The sequence below is a fragment of the Triturus cristatus genome, chromosome 9 (genome assembly GCF_964204655.1).
Source record: "Triturus cristatus chromosome 9, aTriCri1.1, whole genome shotgun sequence".
NCBI lineage: Eukaryota > Metazoa > Chordata > Amphibia > Caudata > Salamandridae > Triturus > Triturus cristatus.
Genome location: NC_140592.1, coordinates 347,127,556 through 347,150,093, shown reverse-complemented (window position 1 = coordinate 347,150,093; position 22,538 = coordinate 347,127,556). Strand labels below are relative to the sequence as shown.

At 42.7% G+C, this 22,538-nt stretch overlaps 1 protein-coding gene across 2 annotated transcripts in view; it reads left to right on the top strand.

The window, feature by feature from the left end:
* Positions 1-22,538, top strand: part of FANCD2 (FA complementation group D2) — a 1,050,809-nt gene that overhangs the window by 108,892 nt on the left and 919,379 nt on the right. For both annotated transcript variants that reach the window (XM_085625116.1, XM_085625117.1), the window contains exons 10-14: positions 4,315-4,402; positions 7,955-8,059; positions 12,990-13,090; positions 13,920-14,031; positions 17,506-17,541. In XM_085625116.1, coding sequence (XP_085481242.1) covers positions 4,315-4,402; positions 7,955-8,059; positions 12,990-13,090; positions 13,920-14,031; positions 17,506-17,541 — 442 coding nt within the window. The remainder of the gene's footprint in view (positions 1-4,314; positions 4,403-7,954; positions 8,060-12,989; positions 13,091-13,919; positions 14,032-17,505; positions 17,542-22,538) is intronic.

Sequence of the window (22,538 nt, the reverse complement as noted above, 5' to 3'; positions counted from 1 at the left end):
GGCAAACTGTTTGTGGATCCCACTATGTTGGAGCCAGAGCTGGGAATACGGGCGCCCAAGTCTGCACAGCACGCCCAGCAGCTGCAGCGCTGGTGGTGGTCTGATGTAGAGGCAGCTGCCCGGACAAAAATAACAAGTATGTTAAGAGTGGAAGGCCTTACCTGCGCCCCGGCTCTGCTGAGATGGACCACCAACTGGCGAAACCTTGTGAACTTTGGTGCCGCCGAACACACCGCAGCGGTCAGGATAACATCGACCTTCTTCTCCATGGCGTGAGTGCACGCCAGCAGGCACAGACAGACAAACGGAAGAGTGGTGTGTGCACCTCACTTCCTGTTTTTCATAGTGGAATACTTTTGTCACATGCGTATAATGCATGTAATGCGCACTATTAACCTCTTGAGTGCCCATGACGAGATGGTCTCGTCATGGGCCGCGGTTGCGCTGTGCCCATGACGAGACTATCTCGTCATGAGCCCCGCCCGCTAATGAAACGCCCGGCACAGGGCGTGGAAAGGGCGGGGCACTCAAGGGATTAAAAATAAAATTGGCGTAACGAGATTGTTGTTAGGCGGTGCTGCTTCCGTTTTAAACGGAAGTTATGTATCGGATCAAGAGCCAATAGTAAGCATGCTAACAAAAAAAAAAGGAAATGTTAACTGATGGCAAGCGGGGAGAAATGATCCGGCAATAGGCGGAGTTTCACCACGCATATAAATTACTAGATGTCTCGGAGAGACAGCGTATGCGCGCTGCCTAGGCGAGACCTAAAAATGTGAATGATTTGGGCCACTCTGAATATTTTAATAATCCTAGAATTTTACATTCTGTTACCAGATAGCACTTTAAAAAATGTTGTTTGACACATATGGAGGCAAATAGATTTGCTGCCGAGGCAACTAAGACGTCGGTACAATCTAACCAACTTATACTCACTACTTATGGTACACAGCCGTACCTAAACTTTTCATTAAGTGGGTATGACCGATTTGTTTTAACCTGTTAAATTATTAAAATCTGTTTATTAACCAAGTAACAAAAGACAGTGGCATACAGGCATACATAGTCTTCCTGCAGGGTACAGTGTTGGTCACAAGCTATAGCAGTTGTGTAACAGCGTATTAACACTATTGTGCTGTCTCAATTCTGGGACTGCAAAAAATTTACTTGTTCGTCTAGGGAGGGGGCCAGTGGGGGCTCACATATGTTCCCACGGTATACATTCCATTTAGTCCATATCTGTATCCATTTTCGAGGATATCCGCGGGCCACGTACACCGTTTTTTCCCTTGCCATACACCAGTCCATGTCCTGTTTCCAGGCATTGATCCTTGGTGGCTCTGTCGCTCCCCTATGCCTGGCAATATTCCTTTTTGCGACCATCTGCCCCTGCGTCACCCAGGTCCTACCCCTTGTGTTTAAGTCCGTGGGCTCCCAAATATTTAGGAGACATCTTTTAGCCTCAGGCCGAGCTGCACCCCCCAAATCTCCTTCATGCAGTCATGTATTTTCACCCAATAAGTTTGGATCAGTGGACATTCCCAAATCGTGTGGAGAAAAGTCCCCTCTTGGCCACATTTTCTCCTGCACCTACCGTCTGCACTCCTCCCCATATGTAGTAATTGGCGTTCGGAAAAATAAACCCGGTGGAGAATTTTCAATTGCACCAGTCGCAGTCGTGCCGATATGGCCACCTCCTTAGGGGAGGACAGGGCCTCCTGCCATTCCTCGTCATCTATTTCAAGTCCGTCCCTACCCCATTTCTCCCGCAGTGTCAACAGGGGGTCTGGGGTGTGGTGTATTAATTTTTTGTATGTAAGGGAGATACTCCTCTCTGGAAGGTGTCCGTCTAAGAGCCTGTCCTCAAGTGGGGAGGACTCTGGCAAAGTCGAACCCTTTGGAATATTGCCCTACAGGGAGTGCCTAACTTGTGCGTACCTGAAGTGCTCCGAGGCTGCCATGTCGTACGTCTGCTGTAGCGACGCAAATGATACCATTCCATTCTTCCCCCAGAGATCCCCTATACGCGAGATCCCGATAAGATCCCATTTATCGAACCCTTTTGTCCGTCCCAGCGTTCCCAATATCTCCGAGTCCCAGAGTGGTGTCGCCAGCGTAAGCTTATTCGCCCACCCCAGGCTGCGGTTAGCCGCATGCCAAAGATGCACTGTATGCCGCGTCGGCCCTGTAAGGGGGTATCTCTTCTGTTTTGAGTATAGCACCCCAGCAAAATCTCCCCCCGGGAGAAGCCACCTGTCCATACTGTATGCCGGGTCGCCCCCGTCGCTATACCTACACTGGTTAATGGCTGAGAGGTGTGCTGCCCAATAGTACTTCCTGATGTCAGGGAGGGCAATGCCTCCATCGTACCATCCCAAGGTTAACTTTCTAAAAGCTATACGCGGTGTCCCATCCCACAGCAAGTCCCGTTGAGCAGTTTCGACGGCCGCAAAGTACGCATCCGGAACCGGGTCAGGATAATTCTGTAGGGCGTAGAGGAACCTGGGCAACGCCATCATTTTAAAGAGCGTGGCTCTTCCCAGTAAAGATATAGGAAGTGTCTTCCACGCGTCAGCATCGCGCCGGAGTCTTTGCAGGGGTTTTAACCCGTTTTAGATCCAGATTTTATCATCGCTCGATAAGCTTTCCTGAACTAAACGATTGGTCCACAACATTAAGTAGTTGCCCATATGATAAACAATCTCAGCAAACAACTATCCATGTGTTTGTATTCTGTAAATGTTATGTAATGCAAAGAAGGAGATGGATTTTGCCTATTTTAAGACAGTTAGGATTGAGACAATGTAGGCCAGCGCTTTCATCACTACAATTTTTTATAGACCATAAATGTTTTGCAAAGTCAATAGCATCTTTTTTTAAAAGTACCGTAAACTACAGGAAAGGAACAATTATATGAAATTCGTTGGAGATGACTAAATGAATTTGTAAATTATAGTTGGAATTAAACGATTTAATTTGTATTTAAAAGTATCCTGTGCACTGTTTTATTATTTAATATTGATGTTGTAAACTATGCTTTCATGATTTTTGCACAAAAATCGAATATAACTGGCATTGAATTGAATTGATTAAGATGTGAGAAATTTTTTTTCATGCAACCACACACATGTGGACACATACACATCCAAATATTTTCATTCACTAATGACAAAGAATATGTAATCTCTACACTTTCATATGTCTTACGATTTTCTAAGCTAATTTCTGGCTTCTGTTCAAGGCAATCTTCATTCAATCCAGTTTTTTTTTTTTTTGTTAAAACATTTTTTATTATTTTCGTACCAACATCCCAATACAATTCCACAACAGCTCCAGCCCGCCACCGGAGAGTGATACACATGACATTGCAAATAGTTGTGCAGAAGAAAAGTCACCCTTCCCGCCTGGGCTCCCTCCACCCTCTCCCTCCCTCAACCCATGTCAGTGTGCCCCCATCTACCTATCCTCCCCCTGATGTGACCCCCCCCCTTACTATGATTCGTGTATGGGTACTCAAACCTAACTCTGGCAACTTGGGCCGTCCCCCATGTCCAGCCGCGTCTCATGTGCTTCATTCACTCCATAATATCAATTGCTAAGAATTAAAAATGTATTGATTAGTCTCTGGTGGTTTAGTCTAGGCCTTACTCAGAACTGTTGAATTTAGAATTGTTGGATTTAAAATATAAAACTCTGAAATATTAGTTCTTCATTATAATTGCGAAACCTCAGGCCATTCATAAGTGGTTACCAAAGCTTTGGTGGAAGAAAAGGTCAGACTCCGCTACTATCACTGGCACATGATAAAGAAGCAAAAGCCTGGGAGTCTTGCTTGTAAAAAAGTACTAATTATTGTGCAGATTAAAGACTGTTGGTGATGGCTGCATGTAATTTGCAAGCTTGAGAGAATTTAGAAAGCTCTCCATATTTCTCCTCAACATGCTTGAGAAAACTTATATTTTTGGTGGTTGTATTTAAGAAGGTAGCAATGTTTTGAGAAAATAAAATTAGGAGTACCAAAATCTCTGGGAAGGTAATTTTGCCTTTCTTTGTCATGTGGTTACTCCTAGTTTGAACTGATGTTGAGCCTTTGGGCACTGGTCTTTCTTAAGTGTACATCTGATGTTTCTTCCCATACATAGGTCTATATCCTCTTGTTTATTTGTTGTCCTCCTAAAGTTGGGCATTGCTGCAATACTCATTGAACTGGTTTACACTAAAAAATGAATTCTATTTTAATGCTCCCTAATAAAGTATTGTAAACCAATAAAATGCATCTGGCAATCTCATACAATGTTGTGTTGTTTCTTATAGCGCCCTTCTGCAGCAAAACACACAACTAACAGTTCCAGTCCTGGATGCACTTTCCAGTCTTCATCTCAGTACTGCCCTTCTTACCGAGGTAATATTTTGAATTTATTGGATCAGAAATAGTCAAACACACAAGATGCTTAAAATGCGGCCTGCTTTTGTAAAAGTTCTGTGTTGTAGCCATCTATCATGTATGTTTATATTTTGTAAATAGAAATGTGGAGTTCTGTAAGATGCTATTTTAACTTGATATTGATCACTGACCATGGTTCAACAGTCTTCTCGTTCAGAAGTGTCTAGGATTAAAAAATTTAGATGAAAATGGCTTAAAATCTTTGATCACATTTTCAAATTTATTAAGAGATACTTCACTCCATGTAAAGATGATAAAGTTACTTTCATATGTTCAAAATCACCGAAATTCATGTGCATTAAAAGTCAAATTATAGGAAGTTGTCCTCCGTTTCTTGGAGCTGTGTTACTTGTTGAGGACAACCAATCAATCTACCTCCTCAGACAGGCGTGTAGTCCTCTGATCATTGCCCCACTTCCTGCGAAAGACCTCATTTTGACCTCCACCTTATTAAGACTGCTGTCCGGAGGCACAGGAAGAACCCGTTATTTAGAATGGTGGCCCTCACTGGGATGAATCAGACCTTGATGCAAGACACAAGGTGCAAGTAGTCCAGTATGCATCCACTGGATATTGTTCTCAAGTGTCTGCAAGATCTGATTAGCTGTCTGTTATATGGGTTGAATACTATTCAAAGAGCAAGTGTTTCTTTTGATGCCTTTATTCTTATATTTCATGTAAGCTGGTGGACATTTAGGGTCACACTTCTAGGAGTGATTCAGTCCTGTGAATGCCTTTCCTTTTAATGAAGCAAAATGGGACATGGTCTACGAAAAGTTAGTGACGGTGGTCTGGCATTGCTTGTGTTTCTGTCCAAAGAGGAACTGGCAATTCAGGCAGGACTGTTCCTTTTGGAGCAGGGTCAAGGATGATTGGCATACGTTTGGTCTTTGTCTGGAGTGGCATATTGGATGAAAAAGATAAACTGTAATGCGGCCCTGAGCTGTTGCCGGTGGCACAGACTATGCACAAGCTTTTCACTCATTACCTCTGTGTTTTCTTCAAGGTTATTTTTGAAGTCTTCTACTGGCATGAAATCGAGCAGTTTCACAAAATGCATATAACAGCTGCTGCTTTTTTTCTTAACCTCTTTATTTAAAGTTTTACAAGCCAGCTGTGGTTAATAATTTCACATCTATCATATAATATTAACATGAAAATACAACCAATATACCATTAGGAGGTATCCTTACATTAATATACAGACATTAATTAAAAAAAGAAGTAATTGTATGAACTTTTTCCTTGAAATACAACTGACCTATTTCTGACTGACTAAAGGGTTCATTAGATATATTACATCAGGCGCATTTTTGCTAATCAGTCCCATCAGATCAATATGTCAGTGTCTCAGATGCGTTACCATATTTAAATCACTACTTATTTACTGATTAATCTATCCTAGCTGTAGAGATAAGTGTGGGTGAGGTGTTCAATCGTGCCATTTGGGGTTGCCTCTTATAATATGTACAGCTGCTGTTTTTAAACTTTTTTTGGGTGGTTGGTCTCCAAGCTATGCCCCGTTTTGGCCTTCCTGTGATGAGTTAATTGACTTCTCTTAGACGTGAGAAATAGAATTTGTAATCTTTTGCACAGACTTTCACTGTTGCACCAAGAAACAGATTCTGTAGGATATGTTCCTTTGAAGGGATTAGCTATGTGCTGTTTGCTTGTTTTCTTGGTCTATGGGTTTAATCTTTTTGAGGTTGTCTGAGTTGAGTCATGTTAATTTTACCTTGGGGCATTTTGACTTTGTTTAAAGGCCTTTTAAGAACTCCTATGAATTACATTGGACTGTTTATGCCACGTAATCTCCAGAGACAGTTTTTTGTTGCCTTACTGGCTTCTTCCACCTTATTGCAGCAGTATATTTCATAGGTGGAGGGAAAATATATTTACCTACTGTTGTGGGAATGCTCCCCCTTGCTTCCTCCTTTACCTCTCTTTTTTGGGCTAATTCCATGAGGTATCGAGCTTCATGGCCCTTCTTGGCCTGACCCAATATATTTATTAATTAATAGATGGTATAATGTTCACACATACCTGCTTCAGTTGTTTTGCTACATGAAAGCTCTGCTGTCCTCATCTTAGTTCAGCTGTACCTGGTCTTTCGAGTCCTCTGTACTAGAGACCCTCCTTACAGTATAATGTCAGAGTGACATCTTCTTGGTATAGAGCGTTATGTATTGTGCCTCCTCATTAATTAGCGGTATAACAGTTCAATGAGTCTGCAGGGAGCTGCCATGGACCTACCTGCAAGTGCAAGTTATTATCTGAAATTCATCTTGTACTGATAGCCCCTAATCCCACTTTGTGCAGATGATCCTGGACACTTTAAACTTCCCATTGCATATCATAAAACGAGAGGCAGGGACTAAATAACGGAATATCTGGAAGCCTACGTTTTGTTTTTTCCAACTATTTTGTGCTATGGTTTCAATTCCACTGCCTACCTCCTTGGACATCTGATAAGTATGGCTGGGCATGTATTTATTACATTGATCGGCTCAAGTAGATTGAGGCACAAGTTGATGAAGTTTTGCTGATCTACCTCTGCCTACTGCATATGAAAAACAAGGCAAGAGGCAACAAAGAAGTTAGCCGCAATCTTTGAACTGTCTGATTCATAAGTAGTTCCTGCCCTTTGTGTGGTTCTCCCTGGACCACATTTTGCTGGCCAAAGAGAGAGAGAAGATCTGAATGAACCACACCCGTCATCAAAAACTTGCCTGTTTCTCTGGTTTGCCTACTGGGTGGATTTGAGTGCCTAGTTGGGTTTCCCATGCTTTTGAAATGTACTGTCTTTGCTTACTTACTTACTTCTGTCAATCAACATTCTCCTCAGCCAGATTCAGACCTGGCAGTCTGAAGTCCATCAAGGTCTGTCAACATGTCTAGGTGAAATATTATGCTGCCAGGAACACACAAAACCAACCATATATAAGCTGCCCACCTTTACCAATTGTGGAGATATTTTGCTCCATTTTGTATGTTGCTATAACAACAAATGGATAGCTGCCACATGAAAAAGCTCCAAGAAGAAAAGCTGTAGTGCAGGGAATTCCTCTCCTTCCTCTGGGCAGGCTGTTTAAAGCTGCAAACCTGCAAAACACTTTAACTTTTTATCCGCAGATACTTTTCAAATGATGCCCACATGAATTGCATCCAATCCAGAACAGGCACTCGACGGTGTGCCAAAATAAATATCGCCCCTGACACATGCTGTAAATGTACTCCTCGTGTGTATGTGGACAAAAGTATTATTGCTACAAGGCCACTTTAATGTTGATAGATAGTCTGATGATGGTCATTGTTAAGAAAACAAGGTACTAAGAATGCTTGTCAGATGCAGGTTCTAAGCTAGTTCATGAAAACTTAATTACTTATTTTTCGGTGCACTCATGGTTGTATGTATTGCTATAATAACTGACCACTAAACAATTGATTGAATTGAATTTGTTTAATATTTCACCCGGTTATTGCAGCTGAAAAAACTATTTTCTTCCATAGGTTCGTCAGTCTGTTATGTCTACTCTGTCTGCAGTAGAGCTTGAAGATTTACCTGTTATTGTCAAATTTATACTTCATGCAGTTACAGGAGCAGATACTGTAGAGGTAAACTTTAAGGAAAATATACACTTTCAAAATACTGGAGTAAAATGATGTTGCCCTAGACATGAATAAGTTGTATTGATATGCAATGTTAAGGTCTTTTACATGCTATCTTCTTTTCTTTGGGAATCCTCTGCCATGATGTAAGTATAAAACATACCTTTTAGAATTCAGATTTGAGTAATGAGACCTGACAGCTTTTCCTTGTTTTTCTTTTTTTATATTGGAAATGTTCATTTTTACAGGTGATAATTCTACCAGCAGATTCTTCACCTGTTTAATATCCCCAGGTGCCAGAACGGCATATGTGAACATTTCTCAAGCTCTGTTAGGCTGGGAGATCTGGGTGCATCTCGGTGCCAGAAATAATGGCAAAGGTGACATTTCTGGCACAATAATGTACCCACCCCAGTGTACCAACATCAGTTCCATTTTTACTGCGACCTTCAGCATGGAACTGGAATTACTCTCCTTTATTTTCTATCACTTTGCTGGTTTTCTTGGAGAAAATTCCAAGTCTCAAAACGTTTTTCTGAGTGCAGCGCTTAGAGATATCACCTTAAAGGGGTTTAAGCCCTGTAGGGACTGTAATGGGAAAATGTCTGTTTCAGACCCCAATAACGCCTGCCTGGGGTCACGACTTGGTTGTGCGAGCGGTGTGTCCTCGTCACCCCAAGGCCAAAACCGAGCACAAAATGAACTGAGGAAACACAAGAACAGGAAGCATGGAGAGGATTCGCTTCAACAGTATCTGGAGTCTAGAGGTAAGTCTCCACACGTTTCCCTGCCTCCTCTAGAGTCGTCCTTTGATCCAGAGTTGATAGACTCTCTACATAGAGGACATATTCTGGCAGTGCCAACCCTAGTGGCCTTTTCTGTCTGCATTGTCATTTTGGCACTGCCCCAGGTTATCTGGGTATTCCAGTGCTGGGGCCAATACAGCTCTATTTCTCAGTGCCATGATAAAGACGTTCTGGCATGCACCAGTGCCCTCTGGCATGCTTCTTGGTCCCATGGGACCATTCAGGACTTCCCTTGGGGTTTTGCCGGCTAGTCCTTGTTTATGCATCCCACCCTTTTCCACAGGAAACAACTATGGCGGCAACTGTAACCGTTCCAGCCCTGAGATGCTGGCCGGTCATCTCCCACTAGCACCGATTCAAACGTTGACCTCAAGGCCACCGTCTCCGATGCCACTTGCAAAACAGCTTGTATCAAAGTCCTAAACTATCCGGCAGATGTTTAAAAAAAGAGAGGCCGAGAGGATTGTAGAGAAGAAAAGGAATAGGGAGTAGCAGCCTGATACGTCGCGCCCATACTAATGGAAGACTATGCATGACCTCTTCGGCCCGGAGTCCAATCCAATTTAGATTCCAGACATTGATCAGCATGACACTGATGACAGCAGAGAAGCAGCCAACTTACTTCGACCTTCCTCTTCCAGACGGGTTGGCTCTACAAAATGCCATATAGTGAAATATATATCTCCCTCGAGATATAAATGGACTGTCCCTCAGTGCTGGCCTCCTGATGTTGGCCTATATTCATGCTGTAATCAAAAAGGCTACCAATTTGCTGAAACTTTCTCTCCCCAATATAGAGACCAGATCAGATATTTTGACGAAGGTCTTTCAATTGTCTTCAGCTTAGTCTGAACTTCTGTTGCATTTTTCCGAGACGTTCATGGATCCAGTAAAGACTACATGGGGGAGGCTGAATCATCCTCAGCAATACACTGTCTTGTATCAAGAAGATACAGACTTGCATTTGAAGAACCAGCTTTTATGTTGATCCGCTATTCTCCAGAGAGTCTTGTGATACAGACCTCACCCTATTTACAGCAACACCCTGGCTTCTTCTCTGTAGCCCTAGCAGATAAGTAAACAAAGAAGTTGGAAGAAGTGGGGAAGAACATTTTCTCAGCAGGCAGTTTCTTCGCAGAGTCCTTCACTCACTTAAAGCTATTGTTTGCTGGTGATATACTCCCAAGCTTGGTGAGGCATGGTGGCGATGGTAGTTCCAAACTTAATGGCATGCCTTTAGGAACATTTTCAGGAGGTACTTTGTGACGGGCAGAATAACTTTAGCCACAAAGTTAAGACGGATTACATACTGCTGATTCAGTGTGCAGGGTCATGGGCTCCTCAGAAACCTTACAGAGGCATGCTTGGCTTAAGTCAGCTGGCTTTTCTGGTTACATCCAAGCAACACTAACGGATATACCTTCTGATGGTGAATGCTTTTGAAGAACAAAGCTGATGGGGCCTTTGAGGAATTTAAAGTGGGGAGAGCGAGAGCTTTGGGTCTTCCGTCTTCAACTAGAGAATACCAGCAGTTTTGAGGATTTTTGATGCGTTTCAAAGTCCCCTGTAACAAAATCAGCTGCTCTGGCATTACAAAGGCAGAGGCAAAGGATGGATCCATCAGACCCTTTAAGCCTCCGCCACCACCTAGACTGCTGCTTTAATTTTCCCTTAAAGAAGCATTGTAGAAGAGGGTGTGCGTTACCCTTACAGAAGACTTCTCAAAGAGGGTGGTGGTCTTCATCCGATCATAGACCTCAGGCTCTTGAACTGTTGCCTCTGCAAGGTAAAGATCTAAAGGCTGTCCGTTTCTCAGGGTCTTCTGGTCCTTGAAGTGGAGGACTGGATGGTGCCCCCTCAACTTGCAGGATGCATATTTCCACATACTGATCGGCAGTTACATAGGAGGAACCTTTGCTTGGGGGTAGGGTCCACTCACTACCCGATCACAGTCCTTCCGTTCACACTGACATTGGCACATCAGTTCTTCAACAAGGGGAAGGTGAAGGTTGTGACTCGTCTCAGGAGATCCGGGATCTCTGTATTCCTGTAACTGGATGACAGGTTGCTCAACACCAGCTTGCCGCAAATGTTGCATCCCTGTTGTTCTCTTTGGGTGTTCCATAAATGTACCAAAGTCTTGCCTAGAGCCCTGTCACCACCTACTGTTCATAGGGGAACTCAGGGTAATTCCTGTCATCCGATGACCTTTGTCAGGAGTACACTTCTAGGCCTTTCCATTGTGGAAATTGGGGAGGAGTTGGTGAACACCCTTAAACATGTTAGATTGTGAGTATGCACAATCTCCCAAGTCGTTCCAACCCTGAAATAACCATCTCCTGCCACTTCCAGTCCCTGTATGTAGATTTGCCAAAAGGTGGCACAATCAGAACATTGCTAGCATTCATTGATTGAGGTGGAACTTTGTGGTTCTCTATCATACCTTTTGATTCCTCGAATATCTAAGGAAGACTCGCCAGGACCGAGACACATACTGACCAAGAAGGATGCGGCAGGCAGCCGTCCTGTGTCTCCACTATGCCTTCCTGTGTAGATGTACCCCCTCTCACAGTTGGAGCGGCAGGTACTGCTTTCCAATTTCCAGAGCCTCCACCTTAATGTCTGGTAATGTAGTGGGGGTTCCTGAGCTTCTTACAGCTGCCAGTGGAGATGGTAAACGTAATGCTGTCCGCTTGTTGTTCCTTCACCAAGTCAGTCTGCTGTGAACGGTAAAATAGATTTGTTGGATGGTGTATGAAGCAGAATGGTGATCTGCTTAAGGGTTGCCTGTTGGAAGTCCTCAGCTTTGTGCTCTCACTGGCTTAGCAGGGCTGTGCGGTGGGCATCGTCAAGGGATACTTTGCAGCCTTGGCTTTGTTTCTCTACTTTCCAGACCAGACATCCCTGATGAGGTTTTTAAAGAGACTGACAAAGATATTTTCGCGAAGTCCATTTATCATGCCCTAATGGGACTTGAACCTTGTTTTGATTTTTGATTTTTTTGATGCATGCTCCTTTTGAGCCGCTCCGTAGTGCTCAGAGGAGAATGTTAAAGTTTAAAAGTTTTTTTGCGGCTATTACCTCGGCGAGGCTGTCAGTGAGTTGCAAGCACTGAGCGTCCTCCTGCCATACACATGCTTCTTCCCAGTCAAGCTGGTCCTCAGAGCTGAAGCAATCTCGGTCAATTAATCGCCCTTCCTACCTACTTTTCACCCTGTCATCCTACCAATAAAGAGGGGAAGTTACACCAGTTGGATCCCTGAACAGCAGTTAGATTTTACATTAACTGTACCAAAGAGATCAGGTTTGAAGACCAGCTCTTTCTATGATACACAGACCGCAGAAACTGCAAGGGAGTACGAATGAGGACATTATCCTGATAGATAATATATTGTATACATATGTGCTATGCCTTTGCAAAGGAGGAGCCGCCATAGGAAATCCTGACCCATTCCACCGTGATGAGGTCTTGCAGCTCAGCACAGGTCACGAGTTTTCCTGTGGCTGAGATCTGTCGTGCAGCAACATGCACGTTCCTTCATACCTTCACCAAGGTATTGCCTTCTTGTGCAATAGGTAATTGAGAGTGTGTTTATTTAACCCGTGGTGTCCCTTTGATCTCCTACATGTCAGCCAGCTATTTTTAACATATGTTCTGTTGCAGCACAAATGTCTGCAGACCAAGGTGCAGAATTCTATAGTTGTGCTACTTACTTCCCACAAAATATTCCTGCCGGCATCCATGCAGGCCTTGATGATTAAAAACGAGTGGGTCTAAAGAACACAAAACATTGCATCATACATGCAAAACATGACATCAACATGTGATTAAGATTCCAGAGCGACAGACTTTTGCAAAATATAATTCTCAGGAGATTTTTAGTTAGAGGTGCAAAACTAGTTGCCATGCAACCAAGTTCTACATTAGTTCTATACGCAATGAGCAGACGTGACATCACTGCATGTTTATTTACCTGCATTGCTTTATATGAAAGATTTATCTAAAACATTTTGGTGGATTTCTTTTATCTGATTTTATTTGTTGTGCATTCTCTAAATGCTAATTCTTTGTTATTTAAATAATGTCACACTTCTTCTTTAAGCAAAATTGCATGTGGATTCTTTTGCAGGTCATTTCTGAGCTGCGCAAAAAGCTGGACTTGGAATCATGCGTCTTGCCACAACAGGTACAAGCTTCCCAAAATAAAATGAAAAGCAGGATGAAAGCCGGGTAGGTCATCTACAAGATTATTTGGCTTAATGTGCAATTAAAAAAACAAATGACACATTTTCTCCAAGTTACTTTTTTTGTTTACTCTCTTTGTCACCAATATTAGCAAAGAAATTAATTTTCAGCATCAATTTAACTTCTTCAGTCTACAGTGAAGAAAACACAAAATTCATAGTGGTTCTGCTTTAGTTTACTCCTGTGTCAGAAAATAGAATATTTAAGTTCAGTTTTTTTACTGCAGTGGAGGAGAGGAAAGTAAATACAGCAGTTGGAATGAAGTCATGTTATCCTTTCTTTCTCCAATAGGGCGCTAGTCCGAGGTTTGATACTAGATGCAGCTAATCTATTCTTAACAGGCAGTTTCCTCGCCCAGGTCCTTTTCATTAGTCTCTTTTTTTTCTTGTTTGCTGTAAGGAATGTAATGGATTTAAATGTAAGAGTAATGAGGGGAAAAAAGTGTGCATATGTTTTTAAAGAGAGTTGTTCATGTGCAAAGTGCATTGAGGATTCATTGCGATAGGAAAGTATTATACAAAATTCTACAGCATGCAATAAAATTCAATGCACGCTATGTGGACCAAAATGATAAAATCTGTATTTATAGGTATGCTGCAAGTGTGTGGATTTTAGGTGATCTGAAGGAGCCAGTAGACTAAGGGATCTGTGTGCGGTGTTCTAAGACACATCACTTGTGACTATTTTATCCTAACTATTTTTTAATTTTAAAAAAGTTCAACGTAATGTTTAAACAGAGAAGAATATCATTTTAATGAAACACTTGTGTTTTGTAATTGGAGCGATTTATTTTTAATGTGTTCTCCATTTTTAGGTCATCTGTTAACCATACTAACAGCAGCAGCCTGGACTGTATATCTCTGTTGTTGGATGTGATTAAGGCAGCAGTTAGATTTCAGAAAACAACAGCAGAAGCGTGGATTAAGGTAATCTGATGGTAGTAAGATGGATGTATGTAGAATAGTCAGCTATATTTTAGGCCCTGCATGTCTAGGAATGAAGTAGAAACAGTGAACCTCCTTAGGCAAGCACCGATATTGACCCCCACAGCTTATAAAGTGCTGGGGGTTCAATGGTGACCCCATTCCTGCATCTGTTGAAAGGGAAATAAAATAGCTTCAGAGATGTTTGTAATACTATTTCCACATAGCAGCCTCCTTAGCCAGGATGGAAAAGTACTCTTTTCTTTAGTTAGACATAAAACTACATACTTATGCCTTCAACTTCTGAAACTATTATGCTTTAATGCCACCATGACCAATGTGCATGGATTCTTGAAAGTCTTATTAAATCTTCTTTATCAAAAACATCACACCTTAATGCTGATGCTCATGTAATGTAACAGAATTGAGAGCCTACTGATGACATCTCTGCCTTTGAAAACTCCTCACTTGTCCGTAATAGTGGAAAAGCATTGGTTCCATTACAGCCCCCCTCTAGTGAATCCTCCTATGGTTAAGTAGCTCCTGACAACACCTTAATTTCCTGAGAAATTAGTCTCGGCACCTTCCTTTCCACATCAAGTGCATTTTTTTAGTCTAATTATAGGAATTGTTGAACAAACGTGCACTTTGTCCAGTGCATATAAATAGTTTGACAAAGTACTTGGGTGTAGATACGAAATGATATTTCACGTGTGCGCTGTTGCTTCTAAAAAGTGTTAGTTTTTCTTAATAAATTATTCATTGCATTTTTGTTTGACTGTATGGCCCTGTAGGACTAATGTGTTTGGCTTGCAGTGGAAAATGAAAAATCTCATGGGCAAGGAGCCTCAGAATTTGTCCACCATCTGTTAGTGGGCGTGGATACCCCTTCTACCCTTGTATCACAAAGGCAGGAGAATTTGTCAATGTGCTCCCTTTGTTCTCCGCTTCTTTTCTTAACAACTGGATATCCACCAGGAAACTCCATTGCCCCCCCCCCCCTCGCCTTTACATCATCCTTAACCCACTACCATAGTTCACCTTCTCCTTCAATTTCAGTTGGTGCACTTATACTCACATATAAATTTATGCAAAAACTTGAGAGCCATTAGATCCTGATTTCTGTGCCACCTCAAACTTGGAAAACTCACTCCCAGGGAGAATACATTCAACAGATCTGTAAAAACTTGGCTCTTGCCACACATGCAACTATTATAGTTATGTTCACAATAAAAGGTAGATGGATTCTTGTGCGACACATTATTCTCAGACTTTTCTTCAACACCTCATACTTATGGTCTGCCCTCCCACATTGTGTTACACAAATCCTTTGTTCTTGGGCATGGACAAGATCTACAGCCTCTCACAAGAGCTCTTGGGGAAAATCTCCTTGCCTCCCCTTTGCACAAATACTTTAAAATTTGAATTATGAAGAACTGGCTTTCGGACGTGTGTTTGCCTTTATTCAACGGCCATGAATGCGACAGTGAAGGAAATTTATATTTCTCAATATAATTGAAAGAAACTAACTTTTTAGGCTTCGAGAGAAGCCGTAAGGTTCTCAACTGGCTCAAGCCACGGTTACTCTTTCTTTATTCAGACAGACTTTGACATTGGCATGTGTAGTAGCAGTATAGTTATTGTTTGATCTTCCAGAAATTCTCCACAGAACCCCATTTATCGGTCTAATTTTTTATTCCTTTTTTCCTAAAGCCATTGTTGTTTCCCATATGAACCACAGGACCTTTCTCTGTCAGTCTTTTCCAGTGGGCCCTGTTCTAATGGGGCCCAAACACCTATTAATAATCTGGACTTTAAAAGGGCTCTGATATATTGTACCGAAAGGGTCTGCTGCCACAGAACTTGAGGCTTGTCTACTCCATGCCTGTTCCACAAGCGGAAAAGCAGGATCTTTGGCTTCCAAAAGGCCTTCTTCTGAATTTGTAGGTAGCCACCTAATCTCCAGTCTGTTAACACTCAGTGTTGTATATCACTGCCATTACTGATTGTCAGTGTGACTTACCAATTGACTTGATCTTATACCTATCGCCATCTGCCAGATAGCATGCCTAAGATTAGTTTTCCAGAATGGTAATATTTAGTTAGTAACATAGTTGCCAGGAATACAAATATAACAACTATGTTTTACAGGTGGGGTATATCTTTTATTAAAACATTAAACCACAACCTCCACTCTGTTGCATACAATCTGTCTTTCTTGTGAGGGTTTCACAAGAATGACTTCTTTTTTGTCTGTGTGTATATGCTTCCTTTGTTAATAACGCCCAGTACTGACCACCTGACATTAACTACCAAATTACCACTGAAAGTACATATTGTTTCATTGATTCGATTTGACCCTTTTTCAAACCTCTCAGGGCATCCAAACCGGGTGTCCACAGCTAATGTAGAACTCTGACAAGATCAGAGACAGTTGTGGCTTACAGGGGCTTACCTACAGGTAAGCTACACCGCCAGCATGGCAACAGCAAAACTCGTACTAGGAAAATCTAATTGTTATTTCAGACCTGTAAATAGAACTGTTACCATGCCGGCTTCTTCTTAGAGAACGTGACAGGAGGTCACCTACGTCTAGATGGACCCTATATCTGAAGGTTGAATAATAATCAACTGCATCAGAGTCCTACACCTAGTTTAACTTAATATGGCTATTGAGATCTGATTATTTCTCACCCACATGCGTGTCATATATCTCCTTTGACTTTACAGGGTTTCCATCACCTTGGTATGCCTTGCAGGGGATTTGAAGCTTGTTATACTAAGCTAACTCTTTGTCTTCCTTTTATGGATATTTGAGACCAGTCCACGAACAGAAAATGCAGAACCTCCTCTCACTTAACAATGCTCTAAAAGTTGTGTACTCTCCTCCAGTCCTTATACATTAGGCATCTGATAATCCCATGGCCACCTCTTCCTGTAGAGCATTGTAGACTTTAGCTGCTTGCCTCCTCCGGCACATGAGTCACTCAGACCACGACCCTAAATCCACTCCTCAAAGCGATTCGTCATGTATGAAGCATAATAATCCAGTACACAACCATATGGCACTATCATATCTATTTTCAAAGGTAGATTTGATGTGGCGTAACTGGAGCCATTCTTTGGCAAACAAACACTTCATTCAACCTTTCCCACAGTGGGCACCTTGCAGGCACTCCAAATTCAATGCACAGGTATCCCATAGAAATCTAACACAAAATTTGAATCATTTATGAAAACAAATTCTGCTCAGTTTCTTTAATGCATGTGAATAGCTGTTCAAAGGTTTGCAGAACTAGGTAAGTTACATTGAGTGATAGTTGGTGTCTGAAATACATTCTCTACATTGTTATTTCACAGTATTTGAGAATTATATATTTTCGCATTTAGCTATGTTGTTGTTGAACTGTATTTCTTAATGTTTATATAACACGTAACTGGAGCTAACTCAGATGTTTCTGCTTTTTCCCCTAACAGGCAATAGAGAACATTGAATCTGTGGCAGATCACAAGGTGACTAAATGTGAAGAAAAATACTTTAAATGAACAATTTCATTAGCCAAATGATTAAATATGAGCACATGATAAAATCTGTAACATGTTCAGATGGGCACCCATTACCTTGTGTGAGCTAGGCATGTGGCAGGCTGGGGTAGCTAAGTGACAAAGCATGTGTTGGGTGAGTTCTGATAAAAGCCTTATTAGCAGCACTTTCCAGGGGATAACTAAAACTTCTTTAAAAGCCCTCCAATAGCGTTGGCCAAACGCAACACATAGAGCCTTATTTAGAGTATGGCGGATCAGTACACAGTCACAAACATGATGGATTGCCTATTCGTCTTAATACAACCGCATTGTGTCCTACTGCACTTTTAATAAGGTGGATGGGAGTACCCGTCATGTATGTGACGGAGTATACCGCCGTCAACTACTAAAACCAGGTCAAAAATGTTTTGTAGTACTAAGGAGGTAACAATCTTGAATTACTAAGGAGGATGAAAAAAATGAAAGAATGCTACATGTTAAAGAATAAAATTAAATGCTGAAAATGTTTTTTACTATAGCACAGCTGTGTGCTTCGAGGTATTATTGCTGAAATAAAATCTGTTTTGAATCTAATTTTGCGTCAGGTGAGGGGGGTAACTTGTGAAGAACCACCTGCCTTGAGGCTCGCCTTCTGTGCTTTGCTTTTAGCTTGGCGTTAGTTGTATATATATTTTTTTCATATATTTTATTCCATTTGTAGGTAAAAGATAAATGTGAACCTGGTTAGATATACATTCTTCCAGCTACAAATTACACGTTTGCATGCATTTCTGTTTTACTCTTTCCCGGATGCATAATTGATGTCGGACCTTTCCTGTGGGTAGATAATCTTGTCACTTTTATTTAATTCAGTTTCTTTATTTGACCCACTGTATTTGCGGGAAATAAAGTTTAACTTCAACTTCAGCTTCTTTAATGATCTTTCTATATTATTTGTAACTAATACATAAAGTGCATTTCCATTCCGCCCATGGTGACATGCTGGTCATGTCGGCCTTCTCTGTTGGACCACAGCATAGCTGATCACCCTTTTAATGTGCTCACATATATGGCAGCCATGTTCTGCGAGGATGCTGAATCAAATGTTTATATGATTCTCTTGATATGGAACAGCGGTCCTGGTTGTTGTTCTAGAACTTGAGCTGAACAGTACTTCTGCACATGTACCTCACATTTCAAATTAACATCACTGAGAAATATGTATGTTTACTGCATCATGCACATGCTGAAGATCAATATATTAGTTTTCTAAATCCCTTTATTGGAGCAGGATGTTATTGATCTCAGGGACTTCTATATATGAAGATGTTATTGATGTGCATAGACAGTGGTTATGAGGTTGTAGCCAAGGGATCTATATGTATGTTTTAAGCATGATGACTTAGTAGCTTATCAGTTACATATAAACCATTTCTTAAAGTACCAGATGTTCGAATATATCTAGCTTCTTATTGTGTTGGTCTAATCTCAGTGATCTCCCCTCTTTTATTTGTGGAGAAAGTACATAAAGCTATCCATTTTGATGGATTCTTCTAACCGTAGATCCCTCATGTTTAGAATATTCCCCAGGTGTCAGACTGAATCTAGTAGTTTTCATAGCAATGCTCCAGTGCACCACCAGGTGGCTCTGCGGAGTGCCTCCTCTGCATGCTGATGTATGTTCCTTTCTTTCTGCCCCTCCAAAATGATGTGGGGCACTGCTACCTTTTTTTGTCGGTTAGACACATTTCTCATACTGGATTGCAGTGGGCAAATGAACTATTTCTCCACCTAAAACTACACAGTTCAGACCATGTTGTGACTTTTGTAAGCAGATCTTGGTCATGGATTCACATAAGGTGTATCTTTGGTGTTTGGACTAGGTGCACAACTCCAAGTCATGTGAGGAATGGGCCTCTGATGCACCCGAAGGCGATCTGGGTCTATGAAGTGAAGCTGTACATTGTTGAATATCAAGAGAAGCCAAACAAGTCTCTTTCCTAGTCGAGGGCAAGACCCGTTCCTGCACTCGAGGCCAATCCTTCGACAGGTCCTCTTCACAGTTGAGGTTATTGAGTATTTCAAAGTCCAAATCAAAGCAGAAACACAAAACAATGTAGGACTCTACCACATCTCGCAACTCTACATGTTCCCCAACTTCATGGGGCCATTGGAGACGAAGCAGCAGTTCAAGGGCTTGCAGGAGGCCTGCTGGGTATTTTTGGTGTTCTTCCATCTCCCTTTGGTGCACCTCCGGACCAGAGTGATACGGAGAGACTTCCATTGGGTTACCACAGGCTGATCCATCCTTGGGTCTGTCTGAGCCCATGGAACCACCCTCAGGTTCTGCACTGACTACATTGCCAACTTCCATTCCAGATCCAAAACCTGCAAGGTCCCTTCTTCTTCGACTCCGGTGCCCGAACCCAAGCCGAATCCATCTCAACCCAGACTGAGGTCGTGCTCTGACTCCACTGTGTCACACTCTTGTCCCGTACAGTCTGATTTCTATAAAACACTTCCTCTATCACGTAGCCGTCCTCAAATGCTCCATCAGCTTTTTGGTTCCAACTTTGACCAAAGAAAACCATGGGGATGATTTACTTCCACAGATGATGGGGATGATTTACCTCCACATTGTGATAAAGATAATTTATATATGGACCTACAGGAGGCAAGTGGGCTTGATACTTACCCCCTCCCTCAAGGCCTGCAACAGAAGAGGGTGCTTCTTTCTGCTGTGTTTAAAATAAACGTCCTTTCGGGGGCTCTTTAACCTTGGACTACTTTTTATGAGTTCTTACTTCGAGTCAACTAAGCCCTAAATGATACTGGCATGGGCACCTGGTCTTATCCTTTCTCTTGCGTACACGTAAATAGGCAGGTGGCCAGACACCACAGACCCTGCCCGATGACCCTGATTTTCTGTTGCAGCATGCTACTTCGGAGAGTCTTGTGAATCCAAACTCCTTTCCTAAGACCACTCATCCCTTCCTCCCCTGGAGCAGTGAGTCAGCATATTGATGAGGCATTGGGTGAAACAAATGTTCTTGTCGGCCAGGTCAGTCAACATGTTTTGCCTACTGGCCTGATATACGCACGCCCTGTGAGACATGGCCAGTGAGATCTTTCTGTTAGACCTGGAACAGTTTAAGGTATCCTTGTCTCAAACCATCCAAGATGGGCTAGATACAGCCAAATATGATTTGGCCTGCATTCTACTGATTGTTAAGGGCAAGCAGTCGGCACAAGGGTGGTGGTCCATCGCTACACATGGATTACATTCACAAGCTTTTCTGGAGATGTGTATGCATCCCTTATGATTATGCCTTTTGATTGTTCCTGCCTTTCCGGCGAAAAAGCTGATTCCGCTGTGGAGCGTTTCAAGGAAACTGCCCCTGCCAGGCAGTTTCCTCATCAGTTTTAGTCCTTTGGAGGCTACTCCAGCAGTTTAGCTTATAGACAACGCCAATTCCCCTGCTGCAGTCACCTTGGCTATTTCATAGCCAGAGATAGGGGAATAGGTGGGCATTGCGCAGGTCACCAGGGGCACCAATCTTCCCTGTTCCCCTCTGTAAGAATAAGGTGACTCAGCTTTGTTAAGAAGGTAATGAGTTTATTCCATGAAATAGATCCCATCCACATCAGACCTGTTGCAAGGATGAAAGCCAGTCTTCAACTGCCCCACCAGCTGTTCACATCATAACATGCAGTTCACATCATAACATTCTTAAGCACCTGGCAACAGATGTAGAACCTTAAGATGACACACCCTCCCTGTGGCATCAGCCTCCAAGCACCTGTAGTTTGCCCTTCTTATTAGCGCACCCCCACCATGTGGGAGGCAGGATCTGAAATTTTCAGACAACAGTGAATCTACTGACATTGTTGGTGTTCTTGATCAATGAGCAGAAGTCACACCTGACTCCATCGCAGAGGCTTCCCATTATAGGAGCTGTTCAATATATGGTGCAGTTCAGAGGCTTTCCTCCGTCATAACAAGTCCAAGCATCAGTCTGTGATCCTGAGTTTGCCATCTTGGTCCTTAATATTGCTGAGAGCCGATCCTCTGGAGTGGGATATGAAATCTCAATGGGCCAATCACCAAGGAAACTGTTGAATGTCGCCCTGGATTAACAGGAGACTACACAAGACCTTCAGGAGTGTCTGCTTGACTGCAGCCTGGCCAGCACCAGACCCTCCTTCCTTCTCCACCCAGAGCTGATGGTGGTGGCAGATGCCTCACTGCTTGGTTGGGTAGGTCACCTGGAAGAGGTGGAGATCAGAGGACTCTGGTCTCTGGCGGAAGGCCACCTCCATATCAATCTGTTGAAGTTGCGGGCCATTCGTCTGTCATTGTAAGCCTTCTTCCATCCATCAGGGGGAGGCTGGTACAGGATGTCACAGACCCTCACCACCACCACCAAGTGGTACTGTAGCAAGCGGGCTGAGTGTGGTCCTGGATCCTGTGCTTTACGCCTGTGGAAGAACATTAGGCGATCTCTGATTGTGAAGCACCTGTCTGGATCATTGAACACCATGGGGAACAAGCTCAGCCGGCAGTACCTGGCAGATCATAAAGTGCAGCTACACCAGAGGGGGGTACAGGGTGTGCTCCGACATGGCAAAGAATCCTGGTTGGATTTTTTCGCCACCACCGAGAACAGTGTCCAAACTTTTGCATGTTAGAGTTCCTGCAAAGGTCTTCCCTAGGAAATGTATTTCGACTGGGGTGACACAGGACTCCTGCCCAGAGCTCCGAAGGAGGTCCGGAATCACTAGCCCCAAGTCATCCTAGTGGCTCTGGATTGGGCCAGCAGAATTTGGTACCTAGAGCTTTATAAGCTTGTGCGTCTGTCTACCAGTCCCACTACTTTGGGAAGATCTTGTGTGCAGCTGCAGGGCAGGTTTCTCCACCCGATCCTGCTCAATCTACACCTTGATGCATAGAGATTGAGTGGCGACAGTTGACCGCATTTGATCAG